General features: G+C 38.1%; 1 protein-coding gene across 2 annotated transcripts in view; it reads left to right on the forward strand.

Moving 5' to 3' along the window:
* LOC109080625 (excitatory amino acid transporter 2-like) overlaps nt 1–13,680 on the forward strand; it is a 50,792-nt gene extending 37,112 nt beyond the window's left edge. The window contains exons 8-11 of one of the 2 annotated variants that reach the window (XM_042753648.1): nt 1,328–1,522; nt 7,664–7,798; nt 7,958–8,192; nt 12,528–13,680. In XM_042753648.1, coding sequence (XP_042609582.1) covers nt 1,328–1,522; nt 7,664–7,798; nt 7,958–8,192; nt 12,528–12,602 — 640 coding nt within the window. In that variant the 3' untranslated portion in view covers nt 12,603–13,680. The remainder of the gene's footprint in view (nt 1–1,327; nt 1,523–7,663; nt 7,799–7,957; nt 8,193–12,527) is intronic. The other variant, XM_042753649.1, reaches the window with a different exon arrangement.
* The last annotated feature ends 14,103 nt before the right edge of the window (nt 13,681–27,783 follow it).

Below are 27,783 nucleotides of genomic sequence, written 5' to 3' on the forward strand. Positions count from 1 at the left end.
CAAATGAGACAAAGTCATCTATACGATGTTGTAACAAGGATTTTGTGAAGACGAAGAAGTGCTGCAAGACGGTTCCGGTGGAGAAAGCATGATCTTATGTGTGCCTACCATGGCATCATGACAGTGGCACTGCGCAGAAGAAGGATTAGGTATGAAGAAAGTGTAACTTAAAAAAACAGCGCACATAGGAAAGCGATTGCAGCCTTTCGCAAGTGTCAGCTCACTGCGCGATCATCCATAAGCAACCACCCACACCCTCCCGCTCAACGCGATTTTTATGTGTCTTCTCCAGTGGCTGTGATATACAGGAATCTGCCCAAATGTCAATCAGCAGCGTGTCTCTTTGGAGCTCCAGGTTGAACCACGACTCATTTTCTCAATGGCTAGCAAATGTAGCGAACACAACACTTTCCTGTAGGGCAGCTCCAACTACGGGAGGCTGTTAACTCAGAATGCACAGTGCTTTCTGCAATTGGGTCGGATCGAGGTCGGATCATATTCACACCTTAAACGGACCGTACCAGAGTACATTTGGAACCTCTTCAGCTGGTTCAGTTGTTTGGTGTGCACCAGAGTGCGATGGCTGTTTTCACACCTGCCAAAAAGATCCGCACCAAGGGGGGAAACGAAGCAGAGTTTGTTTCAATCCAACCAAACAAGACAGGTGTGAATACACCCTCAATCTTTCTGAAGATCCTGCATCAAATTGTTTGAAGTGAACAAAGGACCAAGTTCTTACTGAGGCGGTCTGGATCTTCATTTAAAATAAAGTTCATCCACTCTTTCCTAACACTGGGATCAGAAGGAAGGCAATGCATAGACTGTTTTTCCACAACTTCAGAGCATCTTTATCGTTTGGTTTCTGTGTAGACCTGCATTCGCCTCGGAAACACTAAATGCGTGAATTGGTGGGCAGGGCTGTACAGGCAGTGATATAAAAGCAGGTATTGATCTTCTTTTGCAGATGCAGCACACTATTACATCATAGAGCAGAACATCCCACAAGCTGTCGTTTAGGCAGACTGCATTCAATATAAGCTGTTTTAGATTAAAGAGAAAGTTCTGAGTTCTGAAACTTACAGGATGTTTTTATATTACACTGAGCTCTTATATGTCAAAAGATCAAGGGAATTTTGACTTCTCAGTTCATGACCCTCTTTAAAGTTTATAAATTACTATTATGAATCAGTATATTTACAAAAAAATTACAAAACTATTGGCTCTCAGGCTAGCTCCAAAAAGTCACAAATTGCCAATTATTGCAACATAACCGCAAGCATAATTTATTATCTGAGTAAGAATTGTTTTCCTCTTCTTCTTCTTCTAGCGCTGGCACTCTGCCAGTAACGTTCCGGTGTCTTGAGGAAAACCTTGGTATTGACAAGAGAGTTACACGTTTTGTGCTTCCTGTTGGAGCAACAATTAACATGGATGGAACAGCCCTCTATGAGGCTGTGGCTGCCATTTTTATTGCCCAGATGAACGGAATTGCTTTAGATCCTGGTCAAATCATCACTGTCAGGTAAGACAGAAGAGGCTACTTTTCAAAAATACTCTATATAATATGAACTAACATCCACCTAATTAATTAATGTACTGTGCACTAAATGTTACAGATATGTGGTTGAGCATAAATCATAAGCATACTTTCCTGGGTTTTTGTAATTGTAACCAACTATATTGTTTCCCATCCGCAGCAGTGGCATAGCACCAATTATTGCTTCTTTGTATATACACACCTTCTAATATATACACCTTCTAGGTGTATAACCTATTTGCATGTTTATTTCAGTTGGAATTGTATCATCAGAAGTTTATGTGGGATGCCTAAAGTTTCCTTTCATAGGGTCTGAAGCTCACTGATGCCTCAAAAGGACATGCTCGTGCCATCACAACTCATTTCAGAGTTTTATCTGCCCATGCTTTATTTGCTTTGAATGTTTTGAACTGACGTTTTAACTTAACACCTCAGATAATGATGAAACAATGTTTTATTTTCCAAAAGAAAGCAATTTAATTGAATCAGTCTTACACAGTGAGGTTGATTCTAAATCACTGTTGTTGTATCAATATTGAAATGTAATAATATTGAATTTAACAATATTAATATTGAATTTACCATATTATTTATTTATTTTGTTATTTATTTATTTAGTGAGGTCAATATTAATATTGAATTTTAGATATTTTTAAAATAAAAATGGGACAAAAAAAGACAAAAGCACTACAACCTTTAAAAGAATTAGTTTCAGGAGTCTGTTGTCGGACTACAAGTGATCCAGCGGTTTAAGTTTAAAAAAGCTAGCTTACATCAGACTGCTGCCTCTTTTCTTTTATGTTCTTTGAAATCTGAAAAAGAAAGCATGCAGTCATGTGAAAGCAAGTAAATTCAGTGGCCACGCATACAGTCACATTCAGAAATGTTAATATGTTGAACACAATATGATTTACTTTTAAACTATAATTTTAGTATCTTTAGAATCTATTCATTTAATCTATTTAACACTTCACTATTAATATGTTTTCATCAATGAACCTTTGTGAAGAGAAGCGCAATGACATGGGTGTCCAGGTTTTTCAGCTGAGTTCGTCTCCAGCCCTAATTAAACACCTGAAGCAGCTAATTAAGGTTTTTAAGATCACTGAAAACTTCCAGGCAGGTGTGTTGGACATGTGAACTCTAAACTCTGCATGAAGGTGGAAATCTCGGAGTTATGGCCATTACTCACTGGAAACAAGTATGGGATGTGAACATTAGTCCATAAATAAAATAACAAGCTGCAGATTCAACTTATGTAGACTTAATCTTCTTAAAAAAATAGCCTTGTCTGTCACTTTATCACAAACACAAAAGGCGATTATTTTTTGCGATTATGTTTAAGTGGGAACTGAATAAAATAAATGGAGGCCAGTTGCATTAAATTGAGGAAAATGAATTATTACCTGGTGTAGCAAATCAGCTCAAATGGGGAACATGACTAATCAATCATAACTAGTTATGATTGATTATAAATGTTTAGACCCGCTGTAAGTATTTACTTGACATCTCAGTGTCAACTGTCTGTTGATTCTAAGAACGTTACTTTCCTGTTTAAGGAAAACAACTTTCTTACTGTACAATACTACTCAGAGCATGTAGCAAAAATCTGCATGATTAGGGACTCCAATGAACAACCTCAAGTGTGATACACATACGACTTTATTAACTACATAAACACTTACACTAGTCTAACACACACACACACACACATACAGCTGGCATAGGAAAAGGGGTTAAAGCTTAAGCAGTAAAGAGAAGAGAGATAAAAACATGAAGCTATGGTACAATTTGATATTCAGCAGATCTACGGCCTGAAGGAAACTTCAGTTTCTTAGTTCAAACACACATTTGTAAAAGGTGCAAATGACACTTAATGTATCAATTAATAAGACTAAGTTTGATACTTGCATGTCTCGCCTGTTTGAAAGAGAGTCCTGATGCTCTTGGGGCTCCAGTAGTTTGGCTGAAGGTAGGTGATGAGAAAGAACCATTTTCGAGTCAGAGGATCTTGATGAATGGAAAGTCAAGGACATGAGGCACAGGATAGCATCAAATCCCAGGTCAGGTGATCATACCGTCAACTGCAACTCGATGTATAATTAGTGTCACCGTTTTTAGGAGGGTGCTTCTCATTTCTTTAATTGTCCATCCTCGTCTGCTGTTACTTCTACTAAAGGAAAGAACGAAAGGTGTCCTGCAAGCATTGAGCAAGACGTGTGCTGTGTATAAAAGTGTGACGTTCTTGATTATGTTCATGTCACTTGTCAAATAATAAAGTAGATTTTACCAGAAGTTGTGTGAAATACACCACATTATTAATCAAACAAGACTTTTTACATCAAAATTTTTATATCAATCTCAACCAAGATGATATTATTGATGAGAACTCACCATTGCATCAGTGTCACCTTGCTATCTGGGATATTATTTAAAAATGAAAGTGCTTCACTGAGGCTCTTTCTTTCTTAAGGAAAGAAGGGCAATCGGCTGTCCTCTATCACTCTAGTTTTGTGATTATGGAGGCACTGCGTTAGCTAGAGTTTTGGGGATCTGATGCTGAGCTCAAGGCTATGAAGAGTCACTCTCTCACTCTTCCCAGACCGTCGCTCCATGACTGATTCTGCTTTGTAAGTTCCTGTTTTAAGGCAGTACTCATTCTTTGTTGGAGAAAAGAGCCAAAGTGAGTGGAAATACCTCCTTCCCAGAAACAATCCCTTAATTTACATTCTGCATTATGATGACGATCCTGCACTTGCATCTACTGGACTTCACACTCAAGGTGTGCAATTGAGAAATGTTAACTAAGGAGTTGTAGGTCAGTGTCATGCACTGTTGGGTCTTATGGCAGCAGTTATACAGGTGAATCTTACCCAGACAGCAACATAGTGTTGGCCCAGATATGATCCATGTGAAGCTGGTTTAATGGGCGTCCGTCCCTATTGGCATACACACTGCAGACTTAGAGATATATGCATATGCTGTTTGACTGTTCGACTTATATTGTTCGAGCATCGCCCAGTTTTTGGCTTAAAGAGGTAGAAAAAGTCACCGCAAAATGAAGATGACAGACGGGACAGGTTTGCAAAGGGTGCCTGGCCTGTGGAGTCTGGAGGGGCGATCATATCACATGGCACATAAATTGCCTGGAGATGATGATAGTCTGTTAAAGCCGGGCTCACACTACAGGATTGAAAGACTAGCCGAATCAATGTGTTGCTCACACTACTCAACAAGATTTGATCTGTCGTCATCTTGTCATACCTGCGCTCATACTACACAACACAACTCTAATGAGGTGCACACAGTACAAAACATACAGTGACCATCTGCCAAAATACAAATTTACAGCGATTATAGGCCATATCTTCAAGCATGGACAGTCAGCTGACCCTTCATTTACTCTGTGCAGTTATTTTATCCGAAAGAGAGAAGAAACCATGACATAAGAGAATATGGCAGAAACAATGGCTTGGAAGACGTGGACTGTCAGTACTGCAGAAAGAGTTGGAGGCAATTAAACAGTACAATGAAACATGGTATTATATACAAAAAAAAATACATATGCATTTGTTACATTTATTTCTAGTTAGCTGATTTGATGAATTTTTGGCTTTTGGTTTCTGTTCATAAAGATGAATGATAAGGGTGTTTATACCATCTGCACTGCGATTGGCTGGATTAGTTCCACCTAGCCATTGTGTCGCACACATTACGAGATTACATGGCGATAATATCAAACAGGTTTGGAAATATCGTAGTGTGACAGGTTTGGACCTGTCATGTTGCTGACCTGCTCATACTTAACGAGCTTCAGTGACTGCAACAAAAATCCTGTAGTGTGAGCCCGGCTTAACCCATTCTTCTAGGGCTACCATGCAATTGTTAATGCGGTTGAATTTATTGTAGTTAAGAATGTAGTTGTGCTATTTTTAAGCCTTGCCCCCTAGTAACTGTTGCTCACTCAGACAAACAAATAGCTTACTGTCTTACAGTGACAGCTGTCAGTGAAAACCTTCTTCCGAGGGGTTTCTGATAAATTTGGGACACAGATGGGCCTTCAAGTGGGACTTAAATATGCCATGCAGGGATATATAAAACATATTAAAATAAATATGTAAAAATACAAATCACAATGCAAATGGGAGAATTATGTTATGGTCATCACCATCACAATGACAACATCCTGGATCAACATTTATATACCGCAGAGTCAGATTAAATTAATTTACATTTAACCAGATTAATATGGAGAGGCACTCTCATATAGACCTTGGTTTATGTGCTTTTGACTTTCACTGTTCTTGAGAACAGTTCGCTATTTAGGTTTGTACGTTAGCATGGACTCACTAACTTTAATGCTAACATTAGCTAGTTTTAGCCAGAGATACCTTGCTGAAGCACAAGATGACATTAACGTTATGCCTGAGTAGATGAAAAGTGTAACTTAATGAGAGTATGACAACCAGAAAATGAACTTTTTCGTCTTCATTGCGACTGGGGTTAATTGCTTAGGGACATTTTGCTTTGTTTTGGTTGGATTTAGGAAATGTAATAAAATAAATTACACTGCCTGTCCTCTCAGGATAACTGGAATTAGTGTAAGTACCCTAGGCACATCGTTTTTCCATTTTTGTAGAATAAACACCATTAAACTGATGCGAGCTTCGGATCTTCTATGGCACTGAAACCTAAAGAGGTCTGAGTTCCGCTCCCCATGCAAATGATACTTCACTGCCATTGGCTCATCTGCGTTCAAGGGGAGGGGCTTACCGATATGTCAATTGGCAAAAAGGGGGAATACACTTGTAAACTGAGGCGAACATGACTGCAGACTCCTCGTTGTATTTACAAAAGCGACAGGTTTTTTTTCTGGCACTTACTTTTGCAAGGGCTTCCTTCCTCCCATGTCTCTGTGATGAAAGACAAGTCTGAGACACAGATTGAGGCATGAAGAATGGAGTTTGCACCCTCAGACTGTGAATCTGATTTGGTAAAATGTTTGACAGGGCAGAAGTGGATGTGTTTGCTTCCTGTTGCCCCCTTTGGTTTGTCTCCATCATCAGCTTTGTGGATAGATGCTCTTGCACAACAGTCTGTATGTTTTCCTGCTGATTGTTTCCTGTGTTGATTAGAGTGTGCAGTGCATCTTCTGTTGGCGGTTTCATTTGTGGCTGATCCGTATATTGGTCTTGGGACTTATGTCTCTCCAGCAGGAGCCTCTTCGGGAGATTCGGATCAGAGCAGATCTGCTTTCTCGGGTTCTGTGTTGCTCCTGTCTGGAGATGGGAAACTCTGGTGCTAAGTGCTTTGATTAAATGTGGTCTTTCGTCTGAGATTTCGGAGAACATTTTAAATGCAAGAGACTACTTTCTTCTTGGTGCAAACAGCACAACATGGATTCTGTGGGAAATCCCACTTCTCTTGAAGGTTAAGGGACAATCTGGTACCTTCTCCTGGAGAAGTGGAGGTTGGACTTGTCAATGGTCTGCCTATCTCTAAATTAAACATGTCTCTTGGGCTAGTTTCAGTGATCCAGTGTGTTATAAGTTACAAGAGTTGCCCTGTCTTGGGATAACCCAGGCTCTGGGCTGTGGAAAGGAGCTTAAAGCAGCATCTGTCAGTTAAGTGTTGTGATTCTGTACGGCTTTAGATGTATTCACTCCTGGGTGGAGTTCTTTAAATGTGAGTTACTACCACAGCGTCTCATCCCCTAATTTAGGTAACCATGGTTATATTCGTGACCAGAGCATTTTACTTAGATACTAGATATGGTGCTGACAGGGCCATAATGATCTGTGCTTTTTGCTGTTTGCTTATATTTAACAAAAAAAAAAAAAAAAAAAACTTCCGTAGATGATCATAATCAAGTAATCATTTCCATAATGACATAATTTATATTCTGAATGCTGTTCTTCCAAAATGGATATACCAAATATCTTGTATTTCAAAAAGGCAAGACTCTTATACTGTACTGGAGAAATGAGGCCTAGGTGTTCAGTCACTTTTTATAGGCAAGCAGTAGGCTGTTCTTTTCACTTTAAGTTGTTCTGGATAAGATTTTCTACTAAATGCTTTATGTGTAAAGATGAATGAAACTAAAGTGCTTGCATTCCCATCATTTAGTCTTACAGCAACACTTGCCAGTGTTGGGGCAGCGAGTATCCCCAGTGCTGGACTGGTCACCATGTTACTCATTCTGACAGCCGTGGGACTTCCTACTCAAGATATCAGTCTGCTGGTGGCTGTTGACTGGCTTCTGTGAGTATTCTGATTCTAGACCTATTTGATCCGGATTGGGACTTGTATATGTTAAATGAAAGCATTCCCTGAATACTGTCATATTTAAGATGATCCTACTCTTGTTCAGGACATGTATGGGACTGCTGAACACAGCCTTTCATCTTTTTTTCTCCTCAGGGATCGTTTCCGTACCTCAGTTAATGTGGTTGGAGACTCATATGGGGCTGGCATCGTCTACCATCTGTCCAAGGCAGAGCTGGATGCTCTGGACGCCCAACATGGGAAGTCTGATGACATGGAGATGATGACCAAGACCCAGTCCTACTATGATGACCTCAAAAACCATCATGAAAACAACTCCAACCAGTGCGTCTATGCTGCTCAAAATTCAGTTTTATTAGATGATTTCAAGGTACAAGTCACGCTTATGGACGTAGAGACATCTACATAACACAACCCTGCATGCTCTACATGTCTCTTTTCTGATATCTTTTGCATGTTTGCATATATGTATATGCACAAACTTGTATGTGTGTATGTACATATATGGTAGCTACAGTATAATAGCATATGTACTCATATTTCTTGGCTTCTTTTCTTGGAGCATATTTTGAGCATATTGCAACATAATGTTGTATGGGGTTTTTGTAACATCAGTGCATCGAAATCTATATCAAATCAAATAATTCATTATCATTTTCACTATGAACTCTGCAGTTAGTAGCTTTGTTCCTACATCAGTTATTTAAATGTTATGTAGAGTTTAACTAAATTCAGTTGAGATAATCAACGACAGGCTATACCCAATGTTCCCTCTAATTGTTCTTCTGGCCATTTCAGTCACCTGAGCAAAAACACCTTTAAACCCTGTACAGCGCACACACAAAAAAGTCTGTAACTTTTAACTTTAATGTGCTATATTTGATTTGACCCTTGATGTAACTATATGATGTACATTTTAGGTTACCTGAGAAAACATGTTTTACATTATAATTCACTGCCTTTCAAAAGTTTAGGATCAGTAAAGCTTTTTTAAAGATCTTTCTTATGCTCACCAAGGCTGTAGCTTATCCATTTGATAAAAAATACAATATTATTTCAAACAATTATATTGTGAATTATTATTGCAATTTAAAATAAACATTTTCTATTTTAATATACTTTAAAAATATAATTAATTCCTGTGAAGCAAAGATGAATTTTCAGCATCATTACTGCAGTCTTCAGCATCATATGATCCTTCGGAGCTGTATTTTCAGCATCATTACTCAGAAACTAGCAGCTACAGTTGTGCTGCTTATTATTTTTTGGGACCTTTGAAATTTCTGACAAATAAAGAAGTTATAAAGAAGTGTTTATTCAAAATAGAGATTTTGTGTTACAATATACACTAAGTTTAGGATTAGAATTTTTTTTCTTTCTTTTATAAAGAAACAAACATCAAAGAATGTTAAAGAAACTTTATTCAGCAAGGATGAGTTAAATGGACAAAATTGATAGTAAAGACTTATATTGTTAGAAAAGATTTCTGTTTTGAATAAATGCTGTTCATTTTAAACTTTTTATTTTTTGAATAAATGATTTTCATGTTATAATCTTGAAAAAGTATATAAAATCTTAAGCAGCACAACTGTTTCAACACTGATAATAAATCATCATATTAGAATGATTTCGGAAGGACCATGTGTCACTGAAGACAGGAGTAATGATGCTGAAAATACAGCTTTGCTTCACGGGAACAAATTATATTTTAAAGTATAGGTATTGAAATAGGAAACCAATATTAAATTACAATAATATTTCACAATATCACTATTATTTTTTCTGTATTTTTTAAATAAATACATCCTAGATGAACAAGAGACTCCATTAAAAACAAGGTAAATTATTTATTTGGTTTATAATATAGTAAATAATAAAAAAAAAAAAAACATGAACATGTGAATTATTTTATTTCTTTTTTAGCTTTATAATGGTGTCTTTTGAGTAGTTTGCATGTTTGTGAGTTGTGTTAATTTTGTTGGATTTTTGTTAATTTTGTTTGCGTTTTGTCTGCTATTTCCAACACTTAATCAAGCCACTCTTCTTTATTACATGATGAGACGTCATTGCATTTGCCCTGCCTCTCGTGTTGAGCGCACCGCAACCATTGAAGTATTTGTTTTCTACAGCGACTCATTTGGCGCACATCATTCTCTTTCTATGAAACCTGTGAACCAAATTCACCAGTTCTAACTCTATAGCGACATCAACTCTATAGCGGTTTGCCCGAGCATTGCGAGTCTTTCGCTTTTACTAGAATTCAATCTAACGGCTTTCCCAACTCATTTTCTTGTGTGTGCGCGCAGCTTAGAGGGAACATTCATTCTATAGTAGTGTGGAGCGGTGGAGCATGATACGAATGCAAACTGTTAGCAAACCGTGCTGCGCTAAACCTGCAGTGACGTGATAATGTGTTTAGTGCAGTACACTATTATAATACAAGGCATTTTCATCAGCTAGCTAGCAAATTAAAACTCTTATATCAGTATAGTACTCATACCCAGACAGCAACATAGTGTTGGCCCAGATCCGGCCCACGTGAAATCCATGCGGACCACATGTGGGCCGGATCTGGGTTGAAACTGCTTGCTGTCTATTGTGTCCTTCATAGATAGAATAGGAACCTTTCCCTTTCTGCATGATGTGAGCATCCCATACAACACAAACACTCCAGGGTTTATTCGCAGTATCATGCCATCACAAACTCTTGCATGACCAAGATAACATGCATCCTAATCTTTAAAAAAAAACATAACAGTGGCAACTAACAAGTATCTTGTTGCATGGTTCAGCCTGATGGTGGAAAACTGGCTTTATTCAGTTCTGATGCATTTATGATACAGAGGCTTTATTGAGTGACTGAGTTTAAGGGCTTATTAAATTAAGCCTAAAGTTCACACAGATTTGGTGATAATCAATTTTAAGAACATCAGCAATTAAGCATTCTCTGAGACTAAACAAACTTTTAGGGGGAATTAAGAATGAAAGATTAGACCAGTCCTCTTGAGTAGTCACATCTTCATCTTCATGTTTGTTTGTTGTTTGTTTGTTTGTTTGTTTTAGAAAGTCTGCTCCTATTTCCTGCTGTCTGTTGTGGAAGCAAACATTAACTTAACAAATGCAATCCATTGTAGAAGCCTTGCAATGTAACCACTCATAAATGCTTGTACTATTGTTGTACCTTGTTATTTATATTTATTTTTTAATGACAGGTGAATGGTCCAATGGCTTTAGTGTCAAGGTGTACAGTATGTATTTTGGAGCACAGAATTCTCAGTGACAGAAACAGAAGTATTCATCACTATGCAGTGTTTTCTAAGCAGAAGTGTCAGAGGAGACCCGGCTGGCATCTTTAGCTGAAGTAGACACTGATCACAAGCATTCATTATGACATCAGCACTGGCAGTTAGATTGTGAATATAATTAGTGTAAATTTTAAACAACAACACACCAAACTCTCCTTTGGATCACAAAAGCAAACAACACAGTGTTAAAGTGGGAGTTTACCCAAAAACACAAGAGTCCTACCACAATCAAGGCACAGAAATGTAGTAAGGCCATTGTTCAAAAGGTCCATCAGTGGTTCAACCGTAATGTTACAAAGCTACGAGAATACTTTTTGTGTGCAAAGAAAAAAAAAAAAGACTTTATTCAACGATTCTTCTTCTCCACATCACCGTAGCACCATTTTGGAGAGTATCACGATGCATGTGCATGCTTTGCTCTGAACGTAAACAACACATAAGCGTGCATGTTCAGCATCAGCAGCACCACGCGCAGGCATTGTTTACGTGCAGAAAAAGCCTGAGCATGCATCATGATACTCTCCAAAATGGTGCTATGGTGACACAAAGGAGAAGAATTGTGGAATAAAGTTGTTATTTTTGGGCGGGTTTTGCGCACAAAAAAGTATTCTCGTAAATTAGTAAAATTACAGTAGAACCACTGATGGATCATTTGAACAATTCCCTTAATACATTTCTGTGCCTTGATCGTGGTAGGACCCTTGCTGTTTATGGAGGGTCAGAAAGCTCTGGGTTTCATCAAAAATATGTTAATTTGTGTTCCGAAGATAAAAAGAGGTCCTACGGGTTTGAAATGATATGACGGTGAGTAATTAATGTCAGAATTTTCATTTTTGGGTGAACTAACCCTTTAATATACAAAACACATGGTGTGCTGTACAGTACTACTGAAAAATCATGATCTTGACCATTATCTTCAGTAGGACGTCTCACTTTGTGTGACAGTGATTGATCTTTTCTGAATTGTTAAAATATTGACATCTTTAGCCTTGTAACCAGAGCCTGTAGTTTTTAAAAGCTCAGCTGAAGGTGTCCTGTCAATGAATTGTGCTCATCAGTGGCTGTTGAGATGGTTTCTCTCTTGAAACCGAGTCAAAGCTTTGACCCAGAAAGATTACTATCAGTCGATACATCATGACAACGATGGCACCAACACAAAGGAGCCATATAATATTGTTCCGCTATCGGGATCACTTTCAGAACTGAAAGGTAAAAACTGCCATCTGTCTGATTATTACATTTACATTCAAAATATCTTTTTGGTTGCATTTGTTTGCTGAAAGGACCGTACATTTGCTAAAAGGCTCAGAATTCTTTGCTCCAAAACTCCAGAGAGATCTTACATTTACTGTTTAACGTTCACATGGACATGCACTCAAATCTGTCGATAACTCTTTCAGGTAACCATGGCAGCCACAAACGGCTCAACCGCGGAGTACACGCTCGTTGAGGAAGAACCTTGGAAAAACGATTAATGCAAGCACACAGACCCCGGCACCCCAGAAGAGAGAGAAAACAACCTGTATTCATGCACATAGAACAAATGGGTTTTGTAGTTTATTTGTATGGTTTCTATTCTTTTCTAACTGTTTAACAATATTATATTGTCTCATGTAACACAAGAATGTGAGGCCAAAAGCTCACACATGCAGCTGACGTAATGTTATTAAGGCATTTACATAAATTATTTCTTATGTGAATTAATATATATATATACATAAACTTCCAAACGTACGTATTTTGAAAAGGGGTGAAAAATGTGAATTGTTCAGAGGGCGAACAGACAGATAACAAAGCTCCTTCAGAGCCATCACTCACTGCTGTTTATATGATGGAAACCTGCTGGTCTGCCTCCAGTTCCTTTGGCCTCACGCTCAACTATCATGCACAACACCGTAGCACCTCTCGGCTAGCTTCTCAAAAGGCTAACACAGTGTTGCTAGGATACAAAAGTAGGGACAGAGGCGAGCGCACACAGATGGAAGGAAAAGCACGAGTCGCGTTTATCTGGAGAGCCTCCTCCCCTGGAGCTGACAGCAGTGGGGGGTTTCTGTCAAGGAAACGGATGCTAGGGTGTTTCTCGTATGTATGTTGGTGAATCAGTGGCACAATAGCACAAAAACCATTCAGGCCATTATATTTACCATTTCAGGTCTTACAAGAGCCCTTTACGTCATCCAGATGTACTGAAATATGCAATGCATGCCTTACGTTTAGTTCACGATTAAGCACAAATTGTCTTTTTATGTTGTACAACCAAAACATACAGTGAACGTACGGCTGATGGCTTCAGTGTTAAAAATCATCAACCTCTGAGATGACAGAAGTGCATCTTTCAAAAGCATTTTTATATGATTTGGTGTGGTGTGTGCTAAACCTGGACTGCCATTATTAATGACTCCATTTTGATTATTAATATGTCCAGTATGCTGAGACCGCACAACCCATCTAAAGTAGATCAATGCCTTTGCCCACATACACTATATATATTAAATTTGTATTCTACGGTTGCTCTAAAGTTTTTCCTTCCACTGGTGAGATATAGAGGTATACTCAGGCATATAATATAAAATATTTACTTTTTTTTTTAGGGGAAATTTTTTGTGGGGGAAAAAAAAAATTTTTATTGTTATGGGGCAGATATAGTGTCCTGTTGGAGAGAACTGTTTACCTGTTTCTATAATCCAAGTAGATTTAAAAACCTAATCGCTTCATTTCTTTGACTGATGACGTCTTTTTTTTCGACATCTATTTTAAATGAGCTGCAGTCTTTACCTCAGAGAGACATCGCCAAGGCTATTGTAACTACTTTTAATCAGTTTTTGAGCTTTGGAAAATCACATCTAAACTAACTACGAAGCCAAGTAATATTTCAATGGCTGAGTTAAATCGTCATAAAGAGGAGGATTTTGTAACTGAGCTGAGCCAAACCGCTACCTCTGGATGTACTATCCTCTTATTCATCTCTGACAGCATCTATCCCTCACATTACAAACCACTGTTTCTTAGCCCCGTAATGCTGCAAAACACTCATAGGCCCAACTTTCCATCACTTCCTGTGAGACTGACCAATCAACACGCACGTTCCACATACCTCACTATGCCAATCAGAAATTCAGACAAAAAAATACTTTCTTTCAAACGAGTGATAAATCCAGATGAACACACTTCTTCCCAGTGTATGATCTTTGATCACAAGATTCTAAATATATATATTGTTTTTTTTTAAATTGTGTATTTGTTTGAGGATTATTTTAAACACTACCCTGTGTCTGACAAAGCTAAACCAAGATACCAATAGAACTCTTCCCGTAGTATGTCTAATTAATTTAAGGCATCTTGCTATGATGCTTTGCATACTAAACTTTTTGATGTTCCTGTGTACTAACCCTTGCCAAGAGAATAAATTCCATATGAGCACAAGTTCATGTTGCCACATTGTATAGTGTGTGGAATCATAATTAGATGTTGTGAGTGTGGCCCATCAAAGGCAGACGTTTGAAATTGTTTGGTCATTGAGCCATGAGCCACTCTTGTGTTTTATCTCACTGTTAGATGCATGGACATTTAGTGTTATGCACCAGTTTATTAAAAAGCATGAATTCTAACTGTGTGTATATTGAAGTCAGGGGCGTCACTAGTGAGGGAAGAGCGGGTCTGAGCACAGAGCCCTGAGCTATTGTGGGGACCCTCAGGGTCCTCTCACCCCCTCCTCCCAATCCACCCCCACTGAGGGGACCACAGTCCACGAGTCCTGGCCAGGGATATTGACCCAATGAAATGTGCTGTACAGCAGGCCCAGAAAACCTAGCGAAGCCACTGATTGTAGGTTAGTTGAGATAGTGTTTAATTGATGTGACAGTTTTAATGAAGTGTTTTTGTAATCCTAAACTATACCCTCTCTGTGCTGCATAAGGTAAAACTCTATAGTGAAATAGAAAGGTAGTACTTTGCTTGAGTTTAATCCAGAGTAGCTCTCTCAGCAATTTCATATCAATTATTCTAACTGATCTATGCCTGGAATGTTTTCCCTACATAAATTTATGTGTCCCTACATTTATATGTAATTTAACATCAGACTCAAAAAAAAAAAAAAAATGATATTTGTATATTATATATAGCATTTCAAAATACTGAAGTTATATTTTTGAAGATGTTATACAATAAACATGTTGTCTTAATGTGATCATGAGAACATGTAAGAACATGTCTTATATATGCTTGTGTTATATGTACATCAAAAATATGTAACATCCTAAAGTTATGATAAGATATGCTGAATTTGAATATACTTGATGATATAAGCACACTCTATTAAGTCTGTGTTGAGCCACATCCACAGTGTCTGTAAAACATTTCTCAGTTGCATGCTGTCTGTCTTGCACTTGACTTTCCGATGTTTCTTTTCAGTGTTTCTGATGTATTTTATACACGCACACTGACACACAAAAATTTACATGCAATTGTGATTATTTTTTCCTAGAATAACCCAGATTTATTATCCTGACTTAACTGAGTACTTCTGGAACCATCATTAGTAGATGGTTTGCATTTCTTACATTGGTCTTATACGTAAACCCATCTGTTCTTTTCTCTCACCCTTTTTGTGGTGTGATTTTATTTTATTTTTATTTTCTATGTAAAGGGATAAGAAACTATAGTCAAAAGAAAGAGGTAAAATAAATGATTTCCTGTGTCTTAGCTGTGAAATAAAAATGAATTCATGCATATCGATATGTGTTGTACCATTGGTGTACATACAGTTATTGTAACTAATAAATGTTGATTCATAACTAGTTAAAGTCTTTTTTATTGACGTGACAGGGCAAATGAGGATCTAGTGGGGAAGGGGGTTTGGAACTAAAATAGTAGAAGCACTTAAAGTGAGTCTATGCCAGTGAATAATGTGACTAAGCACATGTTTGCGCCATAGGAAATAAAGAGCAGTGGACCGAGAACAGAACTCTGAGGGACGCATCGAGAAACCAAAGCTATAGAAAGAGAGTTTTCAGGCTGTTCCTGAAGCTGGGGGTGTTAGATGGCACCTGCTATGGAAATTCACCTTACGTTCAACTTCAAGTCCGGTTTATTTCTTAATCACATTTAATCACGGCCACAGGCCAACCAAAGTGCTGTACAATAATTACAAAACACAGATTACAATAATTACAAGTATTATATTAATATACAAGTAACAACCAATTAGAGACAATAGAAATTGGTTAAAAACTACATGTTAAAAGCCGAGACAAACAAAAGAGTTTTGTGACTAGATTTAAACTCAGATAAGTGGAAGCCATTTTAATTTGAGTTGGGAGATTATTCCACAGTGTGGCCACTTCAAAGGCTGTATTACCCCTTGTCTTGAAATTTACCTTAAGGGTACAAAACAGTCAAGCAGTTGTAGGACTTGCTGTATTAAACGTGAAAGCACTCTAAAAAAAAAAAAAAAAAATCAGTAAAAACAGGGCACAATATACTGTGTAATCGGAAGGAATTTTTCCGTATTTTATATTACAGGTGTTTTACCAGTATTTTGAATTTTACACATCATTGCATTGTGTTTTGATAGTTAACAGAAATGTCTGCAAAATTAATGTATAGTGTCATGTGTAATGAGCTGCCAGTACTTTTTCTGTTATTTTACAGATTTATATTTTACAGTGAGGCGCCAGTCAGTGCATGTCGCTAACTGCTTGTCTCTGTGTGAATCAATGACGTGGTTTCGTCTGTTACACGATCTCAAAGGCGAGTTAACGCTCACCATCTCAATATATAAGGATAGTCCACATGAACTTCATCTCCGGAGCTGCTCTGAGAGTTACTTAAGTTGCATTTGAGAAAACCTACCATCAAATACACACTGAAAGATCTTCACTACAAACCACCAGTATAAAATGTTGATAAAAAAATGCAGTGTTTTGAGGTAATCATTTATTACGCTTTCATTTGATTATAAAGTAGGTTACTAAATTAAAAGGTAGGTTACTCGGTCAAGTTTCATTGTGAACAGTCTATGTTTACATTCATTCTGGAGGCTTAACAAATGTGGCAAGCATTTTCTTCCTCATTAATGGTAAATAAATACTGTGAAAAATATTGACGTTTTATGATATGAATATCTATAATGCTATTATGATATAAGGATTTTTTATAATGATTTGGGCCAAGTTGCCCAGTCCTGTTTTTTCAGCACATTAAGGCATTGATTTCTTGTTTCAACATTTCATTTCAAATCGAGAAACAAACTTTAAAAACATACATGGACTGTGCATTTATTGTTGTCTTGTCTGTTATTGCCTCCTACCACAGGCCTGGTACAGTGTTCTTCTTGCTCTCTAAGGTGTCTAGCAGCCAGATTGTGCTGGTAATTTGTTTATGATAGTCCACCAAGATTGAATTTTTCAAGATGCACTACACTAGCCTCCGGCCACTTGCAGTCTGGTCTTGTTTTGCTCTCGCAGTACTTTGATGGCACATGTGATCGTAAGGTGGCTGCAGCGCCGATCAAAGTTGACAAATGTTCTAACCAGAATGCATTGCTTTTGTCAGGCGGCAGCCAGTCAGCAGAAAGGGGGGTTTCATTCCCTACCACATGTAGAAATCGAATATTCAAGTTGTTTATTCATTTTTCCACCCCTGAACTAACAACAAAAAATCTTAATAAATTTTTATTATTATTATTATTTATTATTATTATTTTTTATGAAAAGTGAAAAATTTAAAAAGGAACTGTTTTCTCATTTTATCTTCTTTCAATGTTAAATCAAATAATGAACAAACATTCCCCAAATCACTTTTCGCAAGAATTTGTGAAGACTGTTGCAGACAGAAGATGTTCAACAGCCATCTTGGTAAGCTTCTCAACAAAGTTTGGATATTTTCTCAATCCTCAAATTAGGTAAGTACATATTTGTATTTATTGGTTTAATATGTGTAAAATTGGGTGTATTATCCAAGAAGTGTACAAGTATGGTTTAAATATTGTATTTTATAGGTATATATGTATGCCAGTGTTAGTTTTGCGGCACTCTGAAGTAGGAGTCGACCAATATGTGTTCTTCAGGGCTGATGCGATTACAAACATTAGTTTCAAGTAGACTGATAACCAGTATATAACAATTTAATACAGTGAACATTAACCAAAATATATGTTTGGTGTAAAAATGAAATTAATGTCAAAAATAAGAATAACAAGAGCTCTGACAAAAACTTTCTTTACATGCGTTTAAACATATCTCTAATTCAGAGAACGGTTAATAATAATAATAATAATAATAATAATAATTATAATAACATAAAAAGTGCAGGGAGCACCCAGCAGCATTCTGTAAAGTTTTTGTAAAACTTAAAGAAGTAAACAACAATAAGCAAAAAATGAACAAATAATAGAAAAGAAATGTATAAGCTAATAAAATGGGTAAAAGTTAGTGGTCCCAATCCAGCAGCACCAGTTTGTGGTGCAGGAAGCAGAGCTGCTCGGCGTGCTCTCTTCTCTTGTCATAAATTGCAGACACTTCACTGAAGACACCTTCACTAGGGACTGATCAGTAGGGTTAAGGGGCGGTCACACTAGACTTTGAACGTGCGAAATTTTTTCGGACACCGCTGCGAATATGGGCGGGAGCAGTCTCCCCTCAGTTATCACAACATGGATTAATGTGCTTGTACTGTGCCTTTTGCGACGACGTCGAAAGCGTTTTATTATGTTTTACTCTCTGTCTGTCTCTCTCTATGTATAAATACATACACACTAAGCAATAAAAAAATTATAAAATGTGTCCTCATTCAAATGTACCATCTGTTCCTGTTTCCATTGACACTGCGAACCATGCAGCTTTTTTTTTTAATAATCTTTTAAAGATGTATTATATTAAATAGGATGCTGCACTACGGCTAAAATTAGCGCTTCCTTAATTTTTGAATTTCTGTACAGAGAGGTCACGCAGTGACGTATCGATATTCTACTGGTCCCACGTTTTCACTGATGCGAATTCGCAGGTCAGAGTTCACCAAACTTGAACTTTGGAACGCAGCGAAATGCGAAATTTTTCGCATGAGCTTGCGTTTCCGGTCTGATGCATTCACATGCGTATGAATGGAAGTCAATAGAACTAAAAGTGCAGTGTGACCGCCCCTTTAGGTATCGTTTGAATTGTATCATTTCTGATTCCGATTCTGCTTATCGATTCTGATTCTTATGGATTCTTAGTTTTAATTCCAAAATAATAATAATAATAATAATAATAATAATTTAAAAAAGATATAGATGTCAGACATTTATTCTGTGTCTTCTTATAAAGCATTCTGTTGCAGCTGAATAACATGAGCAGAAATCAGCAGACTACAGAACACTTAGTCCTACAAGAGGAACTTTGCCTATGCTTTTAACAAAATGACCTCAGCAAAAACAGCTACTAGACTAATATAAATTTCAAATATTAAAGTGTTAAAGACAAGTACACAATCAGTAATAATGTAGGAACAAACTAATTAATTAGCAATAGCATAAATACAACTGAACCAAATTTCAGGTACAAAAACTGTAATTAAAAGTTTAAAAACACTTCATAGTTTTCTTTTCATAAATAAAATATAGAATAATTAATTAAAGTTATTAACAATATTCAGTCAAGATCAGTGAATGATTTTCTTTTGTTCTTTGATAACATTAATGACAGGCAGCGTGTTTGTTCTCTTTAACTCAGAACGCACGCAAATCTAAAAATACTGTACACGTGCATTTTCTTTCTCTTCTGTTTACATTCACTTAAGACAAAAATGGCTGTTTATGATGATATACTGATGTAGTTTTTTGCACACTGGCCAGTTCCAGTCTGGAACAACCTTTTCTGCAGTGGAAATGCACGGAACGGTTAGAGAACGGACACAAACCGGGAATCCACACCGAGACCGCTGGTCTCTGTTCTCTGTGAGCACGCTGCGCTTCAGACGCCTGTGCTGCACACAAACAGGGTGGAAGTACTTTCCGTTCCTGCGCTCAAATTTATTTTAAATCACATTAAAATGTGAACACATTAATTGTTAAGCAGAATCAAAATGTACACGTCTTATCGAATACCCAATTCTTGGAAATTTGGAACCGGTTTTCGATACCTAACCCTACTGATGAGTGGGCAGCAAAGACATTTTCTTACTTCTTTGGCAAGTAGCTTGAAGCACCCTTCATTCTGTCTCCACCACTGGAGTGGATCAGTCTGTCAGTCACTGGCTCCTGGAGGTATTGATGTAACTCATCCTCAATGCTGTCCTCGGCCAACAGTTCACCAGTGTGGGGGCCAAGAAGAGAACTGAAGATCTCGTCTCTCTGGCTATCTCTTATCTCCTTTCACTTTTAAGGACCTGGTTTTGTGCAGAGGGCTCCTCTCCATCAGTCTGCTGCTCTTGATTGGCTTCCTCTGTTACAGCCTGCTCTTACAGAGCACCTTTTACCTCTTATGTAAGGCATTCTTTGGCCTTGTTTAGTGTAGCGCAGTGGTTTTCAACCTGTGGGCCGCGGCCCCCTAGTGGGTCGTGATGGTATTGCAGGTGGGCCGCCAATTACTATTAAAATAAATAATAATATTGTTAATATATGTAAAAATATCTAAGTCATAACATGATAACACCTTTTCATATATATAATTAAATAAGCCCGAGTTATTTTCTGTTCATTCTAGGGCTGTGCGATAGAAATCATAATAAAATCACGATCGAGCGTGCGCGATTTCTAAATCGCATTATAGCACGATTTTCCGGGGCCCTGACCTTCCGCAGTATGCCATCCGATCTAATCAGAATGCAACGCGCCTAGCGCGAGAACAGAACAGACTGGGAATATGCCTACGTAACTCCAGGTTCACACACTGTCTGTGATGCGCCTTTTACGAGCCCATGTTAACGGATCAGAGCGTTCACACTGCACGCGGTAAAAGGCTAGAAATAAAAACATGCGAAAATAATTAATATCTAGCACATGAGCATAGAGAGAATGCACAGGACGCAGTTTAAGTGAGAGGAGACACGTTTTAAGTGCGCTCACTCTCTCCGAGCGAGAGCAGCATGTATCTGAGCAAGCGCGTCTGGTTTTGTGACAGAGCAGAGGAAATCTGCGTGCGAGCGGATAGATTCGCGCTCGTGCATTAATTAGGGCTCAAGCCTGGAGGGCGAGAGCCCTATTGTTTTCCTTAGGATTATTTTTTATTATTATTATTATTATTTTTTTCCAACGTCTCGGGGGCTTTTGGGGCCCTTAACGTGCTCAAAAACTCTTGAAAATTGGCACAGACCTTGGAATTTGCGGCCATTAGGTCCGGGCAGAGACTGATACACGGGCGTGGCACAGGGGCTCTACAGCGCCCCCTGGAATTTGGAGGGCCGTATATCATACATACTTGCACGTAGACGTATGAAACTCGGTACACATATAGATCTCATCAATCCAAACAACTTTCGCACTGCATGTCATAGGCTCCGCAAAAAAAGGAAGTTGGCTATTTAGGGTTTAGTTTGCTTATTTTTAGTCAAAGTTTTGGGGGCTTTTGGGGAACTTAACATACTCAAAAACTCTTGAAAATTTGCACACACATTTGGATCTGTGGCCTTTAGGAGGCTGCAGAGGTTGGGACCCGGGCTTGGCACAGGGGCTCTACGGCGCCCCCTGGAACACAGTCATAAATGTTGATGTATAGCTCACACATACTTGCACGTATTCATATGAAACTCAGTACACATATAGATCTCATTGTGCCGAACAATTTTCGTATTGCATGTCATATACTCCGCCCAACAGGAAGTCAGCTATTTAGAGCTATGTAAAAAGCGCATGCTCTGGAATTTGATATACTTGTCATAGGTTTTTTACCCGATTGCCACCAAACTTGGTCAACATGATCTCAAGACATTGGGGATGCAAAATTGCCAGGGGATTTTTGATATCTTGAACGGTTTGCTCATGGCGAGGCGTTGAAATTATGGCGAGAAATGAGAAACAGGAAGTGTCTAATAACATCCACATACATTTCCTGATTTTAATTAAACTTCATCAGTTTGTTCGTTATATGATGCCGATCGCATATATGTGACTATTAGGAGTCAAAGTTATAGCGCCACCAACTGGCAGCAGGAAGTGTGTCATTTTCAAAATGCTTTGAATTCAGCATCTTATTTTTACTCAATTTGCTTCAAACTTAATCAGAATAATGACAAAACACGGCCCATGTAAAACTGTTGAGGGGATATTGATATCTAATATAGTGTTGCCATGGCAACATATCAAACTGGAATATTTTTCTGTATAATATATTCTGATTTTGAGGCAGATAACATGCTTAGAATTTCATGAAACTCAGGACACATATCAGTATTAATGATAGCTAGACACTGGCAAAAGGTCATTAAAGGGCGTGGAGGAGGCACTCTATAGCGCCACCTTTTGTCAAAAGTGGGGGGGTTAGTTTTAGCTACAGACACCAAACTCTGTACATATATTGTTCTTATTAAGACGGACAACTTTCTAATTTACAGTCATTAGCTACGACCAACAGGAAGTCGGCTATTTTGATTTGAATATGGATTTTTGGCTCTGTGTGAGGAATGTATGTGTGCTGAGACTTCCACTGTCTGAGAGAAAATGCGCCTCTACAGGAGCAATTCCCGGGACTGAGAGGGAGGAGTCTCGCTTAGTTTCACTTTTAAATCGGTTAAAAATACAAATAAATAAATCATTTTAATTCACACTGACAAGCTAAACCAACACATCTTATTATTACCGGGTCAGGGCTCATTAATAATTGATGTATGGCCAGAGAACAGTGAGAAAGACGAGAGATAAATCACCGCTGCATCAGCGTGTGCAGTCCCACAGCGAGCTCACAACAAACGAATTAATACTTGTTTAAGACCTTTTAAAAATAAAATATTACGGCGATTGCACACAATCCACCCATTAGAACACACCAAGAGCTAAATTCAGATGTTTGTGAGTGTTAAAATGAAATATTTGCTGCAGCCTGTCTGACAGCGCGAGACTTCTGAACACTTAGGGAAAAAAAGTCTACATACAGAAACTACAGCCTTTTACACTAAAACACTGCGGCGAATCAACCCAAAACAATTAGAAGAACATATTATAGAGATGAAAATGAGTGTTTATGAGTGCTTGTGAGATTTTCTTTGTCTAAGGGCTGAACATCACATCGATTGCTCCGCGCTCCAGAACACGGTGATGGTTTTTCGGCGAGAACGGACAAATAAATACACATTTCATTCACACTGACAAGCTAAACCAACATATGTTATTATTACGGGTCAGATCTCATTAATAATTGATGTCTGGTCAGAGATCAGTGAGAAAGACCAGAGAGAAATCACCGCTGCATCAGCGCGCGCAGTCTCACCAGGGGCTCACAATAAAAGCATTTTTATAGTTTTAAGAGCTTTTTAAAATAAAATATTACCGCGAATGCACACAATCCACCAATTAGAACACAACAAGAGCTAAATTCAGGTGTTTTTAAGCTGTGTAATTGTGAAAATGAAAGACTATTTGACAGCGCGAGACTGTCTAAGGGCAGAATAACATCTATCTCTCGAGCTCCAGAGGACGCTGATTCTGGCTTTTCGTCGCAAGAACGAACAAATCAAGTACAAGATTATTTCAAAATACATAATAGCTTGGCGAATATAAACGAAAACAGCCACGTAAACATAAACTGTTGAGAAATAAATCTGAAGTGGATCATGATACTGGATTTGAATATTAAAGTTACTGCATTTACCAGCTGCTTTCTGTCTTCAATTTTAATCTATAAAATAGAAAATCATTCGTCTTGGCTGCTTTTTTTTGTATGTGTGTATGTATTCATGTATTTATTATTATTATTATTATTATTATTATTATTATTATTATTATTATTATTATTATTTTGATCTAACAAGAATTAATCTATATTTAACAAAATCGAAAAAAAAAATAATAAATAAGTTTTTTCGGAAACAGCCATATTTACGAAAAGGTGCTTAACCTAAGGAAGAATAAAACTATGAATTAAATTAGTGTGTAATTTTTAGTAATGACCATTTTTGTTGTCATAAAAACCTTCTTCTTTAAAATACAAAATAACAATTGTCAATAGTAAATATTATGAAAACAATAACTGTTGTATTTTTCATCATTATATAGTTTATGTATTATAATTGTAAAAACAAAAACAAATTTAGCAACTCACATAGTAATCATTCAACACTGCCCTAAAAATGTAAGTTGAAAATTAAACTCATGATTAAGCATGAAATAAGATACAGAATCAGTAAATTAGATAATCATTCAAAAAATATTGGCCCCTTTCATAATGTTGTTCAAAAAAGAAGGCCACAATGCTAATGTTTTCCACACGATGGCGCCACAGGATAGCAAATACTTCAAGATCTGTTCAAAGACTTGAAATTGTTTCATTTATGTGCATTAATAAAAAATGCATAAACATTCATTCTTTTTTTCATAAACTTTAATAAAGCCCAATATAGTAATTATGCAAAAGCTATCATCTCCTAAATACCATTACTTTTTGTTAGTTTAATTATATTGACAACATATTTCTCAAGTTATCACACATTACTGAAAAAGTGTAGAAGGGACACTATATTAGTTATCTATTTTCATGTTGTGCATATAATAATACTCACATAAAGACTCATGATTTACTTGAAAAGAGACACGTTCATTGTGTAACTGCATCATCTACACAAACCAATGTGCTTGGACCCCTAATAATCACCTTGACTTAAACCACATTGTTTCAGTTGCCTTCTGTGTCTTTGCCCACAACGCTTCAGTGACAGGAATGTGAAATAGCAAACAGGGGAAAAAAAATAAAAGGCATGACTTTATTTGCAATCCAGCTAGCCAACTCTATTACAGATGTTCCACAGCCAAGACTTTTATTAGAATAGAAAATAGCAAGGGTTCGAATAAATAGTTTATTAATCATTTAATTTCACTTTCTTAATGAATATTGTTCTGTGTATGGGATTTCAAAGTCTTGATACTTCGGATTAACCCGTTAATTTCCGTATCCCTTAAAACCTGACTGCCAGAGGGTTACTGTAAATGCATGTGCCCGCTGGGCACAGTTTACCTGATGCCACCGGGGTGGCGTTTGCGCTGATGGCTTGAGCCCGCCATCGCTGCTTGCAGCTATATTTTAATGTGCTTTCGCGTTACAATAATGCGCTCTCGCTGCTGCTTCTGCACCGAATACACATACTGTATAAGCACTGCTGACGGAGTGCGTGTGAACCTGTATAATGTATAACAAATCTATTTCAACACCTGAGACACCGCTACAATTAATGAGCTCTGTAAACAATGTATGGCAAAAAAGTCCCTGGACTGAGGATTTATTTATTTATATTTTTTGCCATAAGTCTAGAAATTTTGTTACACCTTTACTATAGTGATTATTTTGACTTGTGCCTGTTCTAGAGACATTACAACTTTTTGATAAAGCTCTAATTGGTTTTCTTATGGAAATATGTTTCAAATTCATCCTGAATGCATTTATGACTGTAAAGCATATCTGTGTGTGTCAAAATCGCAAAATTGATCAAAGAAATCGCGATAGTTTTTTTTTTTTAGGTCCATATCGCACAGCCCTAGTTCATTCAATAAATACCGTTAACAATCTAGCTTCTGAGTACTAAGTTATTAACCCAACAATAGCGGGGTCAGTTAATTTTTTTTTGCAGTGGGCCGCGCAAACACATGTGTTTGGTTGTGTGGGCCGCGAGTTGAAAAAGGTTGGGAACCACTGGGTGTAGAGGCATGGGAGAATGCATGACTCTTATAATGTGGATCCAAAAGACATGCCAGAAACACAGTTTTTGAGGCTTCAAGTTTGAAGAATCGTTTGATTAGGCTCTCCCCATTACCTCACTGAGTGTTCTGATGCCCTGTGTTGATTGTTGTGTCTTGATCTTCAAGTAACATCTTGAGCACTGTCACACAGGGAGTGATGCTGGACACAGATGAATTACTGCAGCTCACCTCTAGTGTCACTTCCTCAGTGGAGACGAGTGTTTCAACCAAATTGAACACAATGTCCCACTGGTGAGAAGCTGCACATGTAAAACTGCCATGTTTCCCAGAGGAGATGTTAAGAGCACAGTATGTGGAGTGTTAAATTCCACCTTGTTGGGACTGCCTGGATTAAGTTGTGTTCTGGTAGGCCAAGGTCCCTCTGGAAGTTTTTCAGAAACTGCTTGGCCATGATGGAATGTTGGAAGTGAGTGACACATTTCTTTAGCATGGCAATCACATCTATAACAGCTTTTTGTTTGCTCTTTGGCTGGCCAAACCATCACTCAACACCAGCTGCAACGAATGTGCTGTGCAGCTGACGTCTGCAATATCAGAGAGCCCTTTGTCCTTTGTTTTTTTTTTTGTTGGTGTCTTTGTTTGCAATAATACATGCACAACAGAGTTCACACATGGACTTCATTTTAACTTGTCGCATGAACTCAACTCACCCAGGTACAGAGGACACATGTGCAGTACATTTGCGGGTGTAACCACTACACAAACTGTGTGGGGGTGTCTTGGACTAAACCATTCACTGCATATACTACACCTTTCACCATGTACAGTATGTGCCATTGTCTGGCAGGACAAGAACTCCAGGGTCTTTGGTAATTTCCCATTCCTCCAGCAGGTTCAGGAATGTATCTTTGATGTATTCCCTAACTTTACATTACTCTTGTAATAAAAACAAGCTGCCTTCTGTTCCATTCATTGTCAATAAAATGGCATGTTAGGCCCATCATTGACTTTGCTGATCCTGACCAACAATCTGTTGTAATGTAGAGTGAGTAGCCAGCATTCTCCAGCTGGATAAGGATTTTTATCTTGCTTACAACCCTTTCACGAGTTCACACTTACATATAATTAGCTGAAGTATTATAATGCATGTTTAGTGTGGTGTCAGGGGAAGGGCTCCGAGCTCGGGAATGGCCCGAACCTAGAGTACCCCCCCCCCTATATAAAGTTGTAAAATGAACTCTTAAGTGGAGGAGATGGGGTGGAGGGGGGATGCTGATAAACCATCAATGGATAGGGGTAAGTCAGCTGTATTTATACCTTAGTGTTGATTGTCTTAAGAGTGCTCCACCTGTGCTAATTAGGCTAAGTATCTGACGTGCTTCTCCCGAACCTTGTTAATAAAACATTATTTCACAAGTTCACACTTACATATAATTAGCTGAAGTATTATAATGCATATTTGGCCTGCTGTCCGGGGAAGGGCTCCAAGCTCGGGAATGGCCCGTACCTAGAGTACCCCCCAAAAAAGCAATAGCAAAAGGACAGCCGCCAGACTAAAGACCACCCCACAATAGCATTGAGATCTGGCGGGGGCTGATATTTGGAAAGTCAGCTGGTTGGCAGGCCGGAAGAGCCTATGTACTCCGGTGGAAGCGACTTACGTGTTTGGAAGGTAGGCCCAACCGGCTGCTGGTATCGGACTAAGTGATTTGGGTGCCCGGTCGGGAGGGCTCTAGTCGTTGCTCAACCGGAGCACCTCACTGCATTGGAACGGATGAGCCCTACCGGCCGATGAAGGAGGAGCAGCGTGATTGAATAGCCCGACCAGGAGGGCCCGA

Source organism: Cyprinus carpio, chromosome B25 (assembly GCF_018340385.1).
Source record: "Cyprinus carpio isolate SPL01 chromosome B25, ASM1834038v1, whole genome shotgun sequence".
Lineage (NCBI taxonomy): Eukaryota > Metazoa > Chordata > Actinopteri > Cypriniformes > Cyprinidae > Cyprinus > Cyprinus carpio.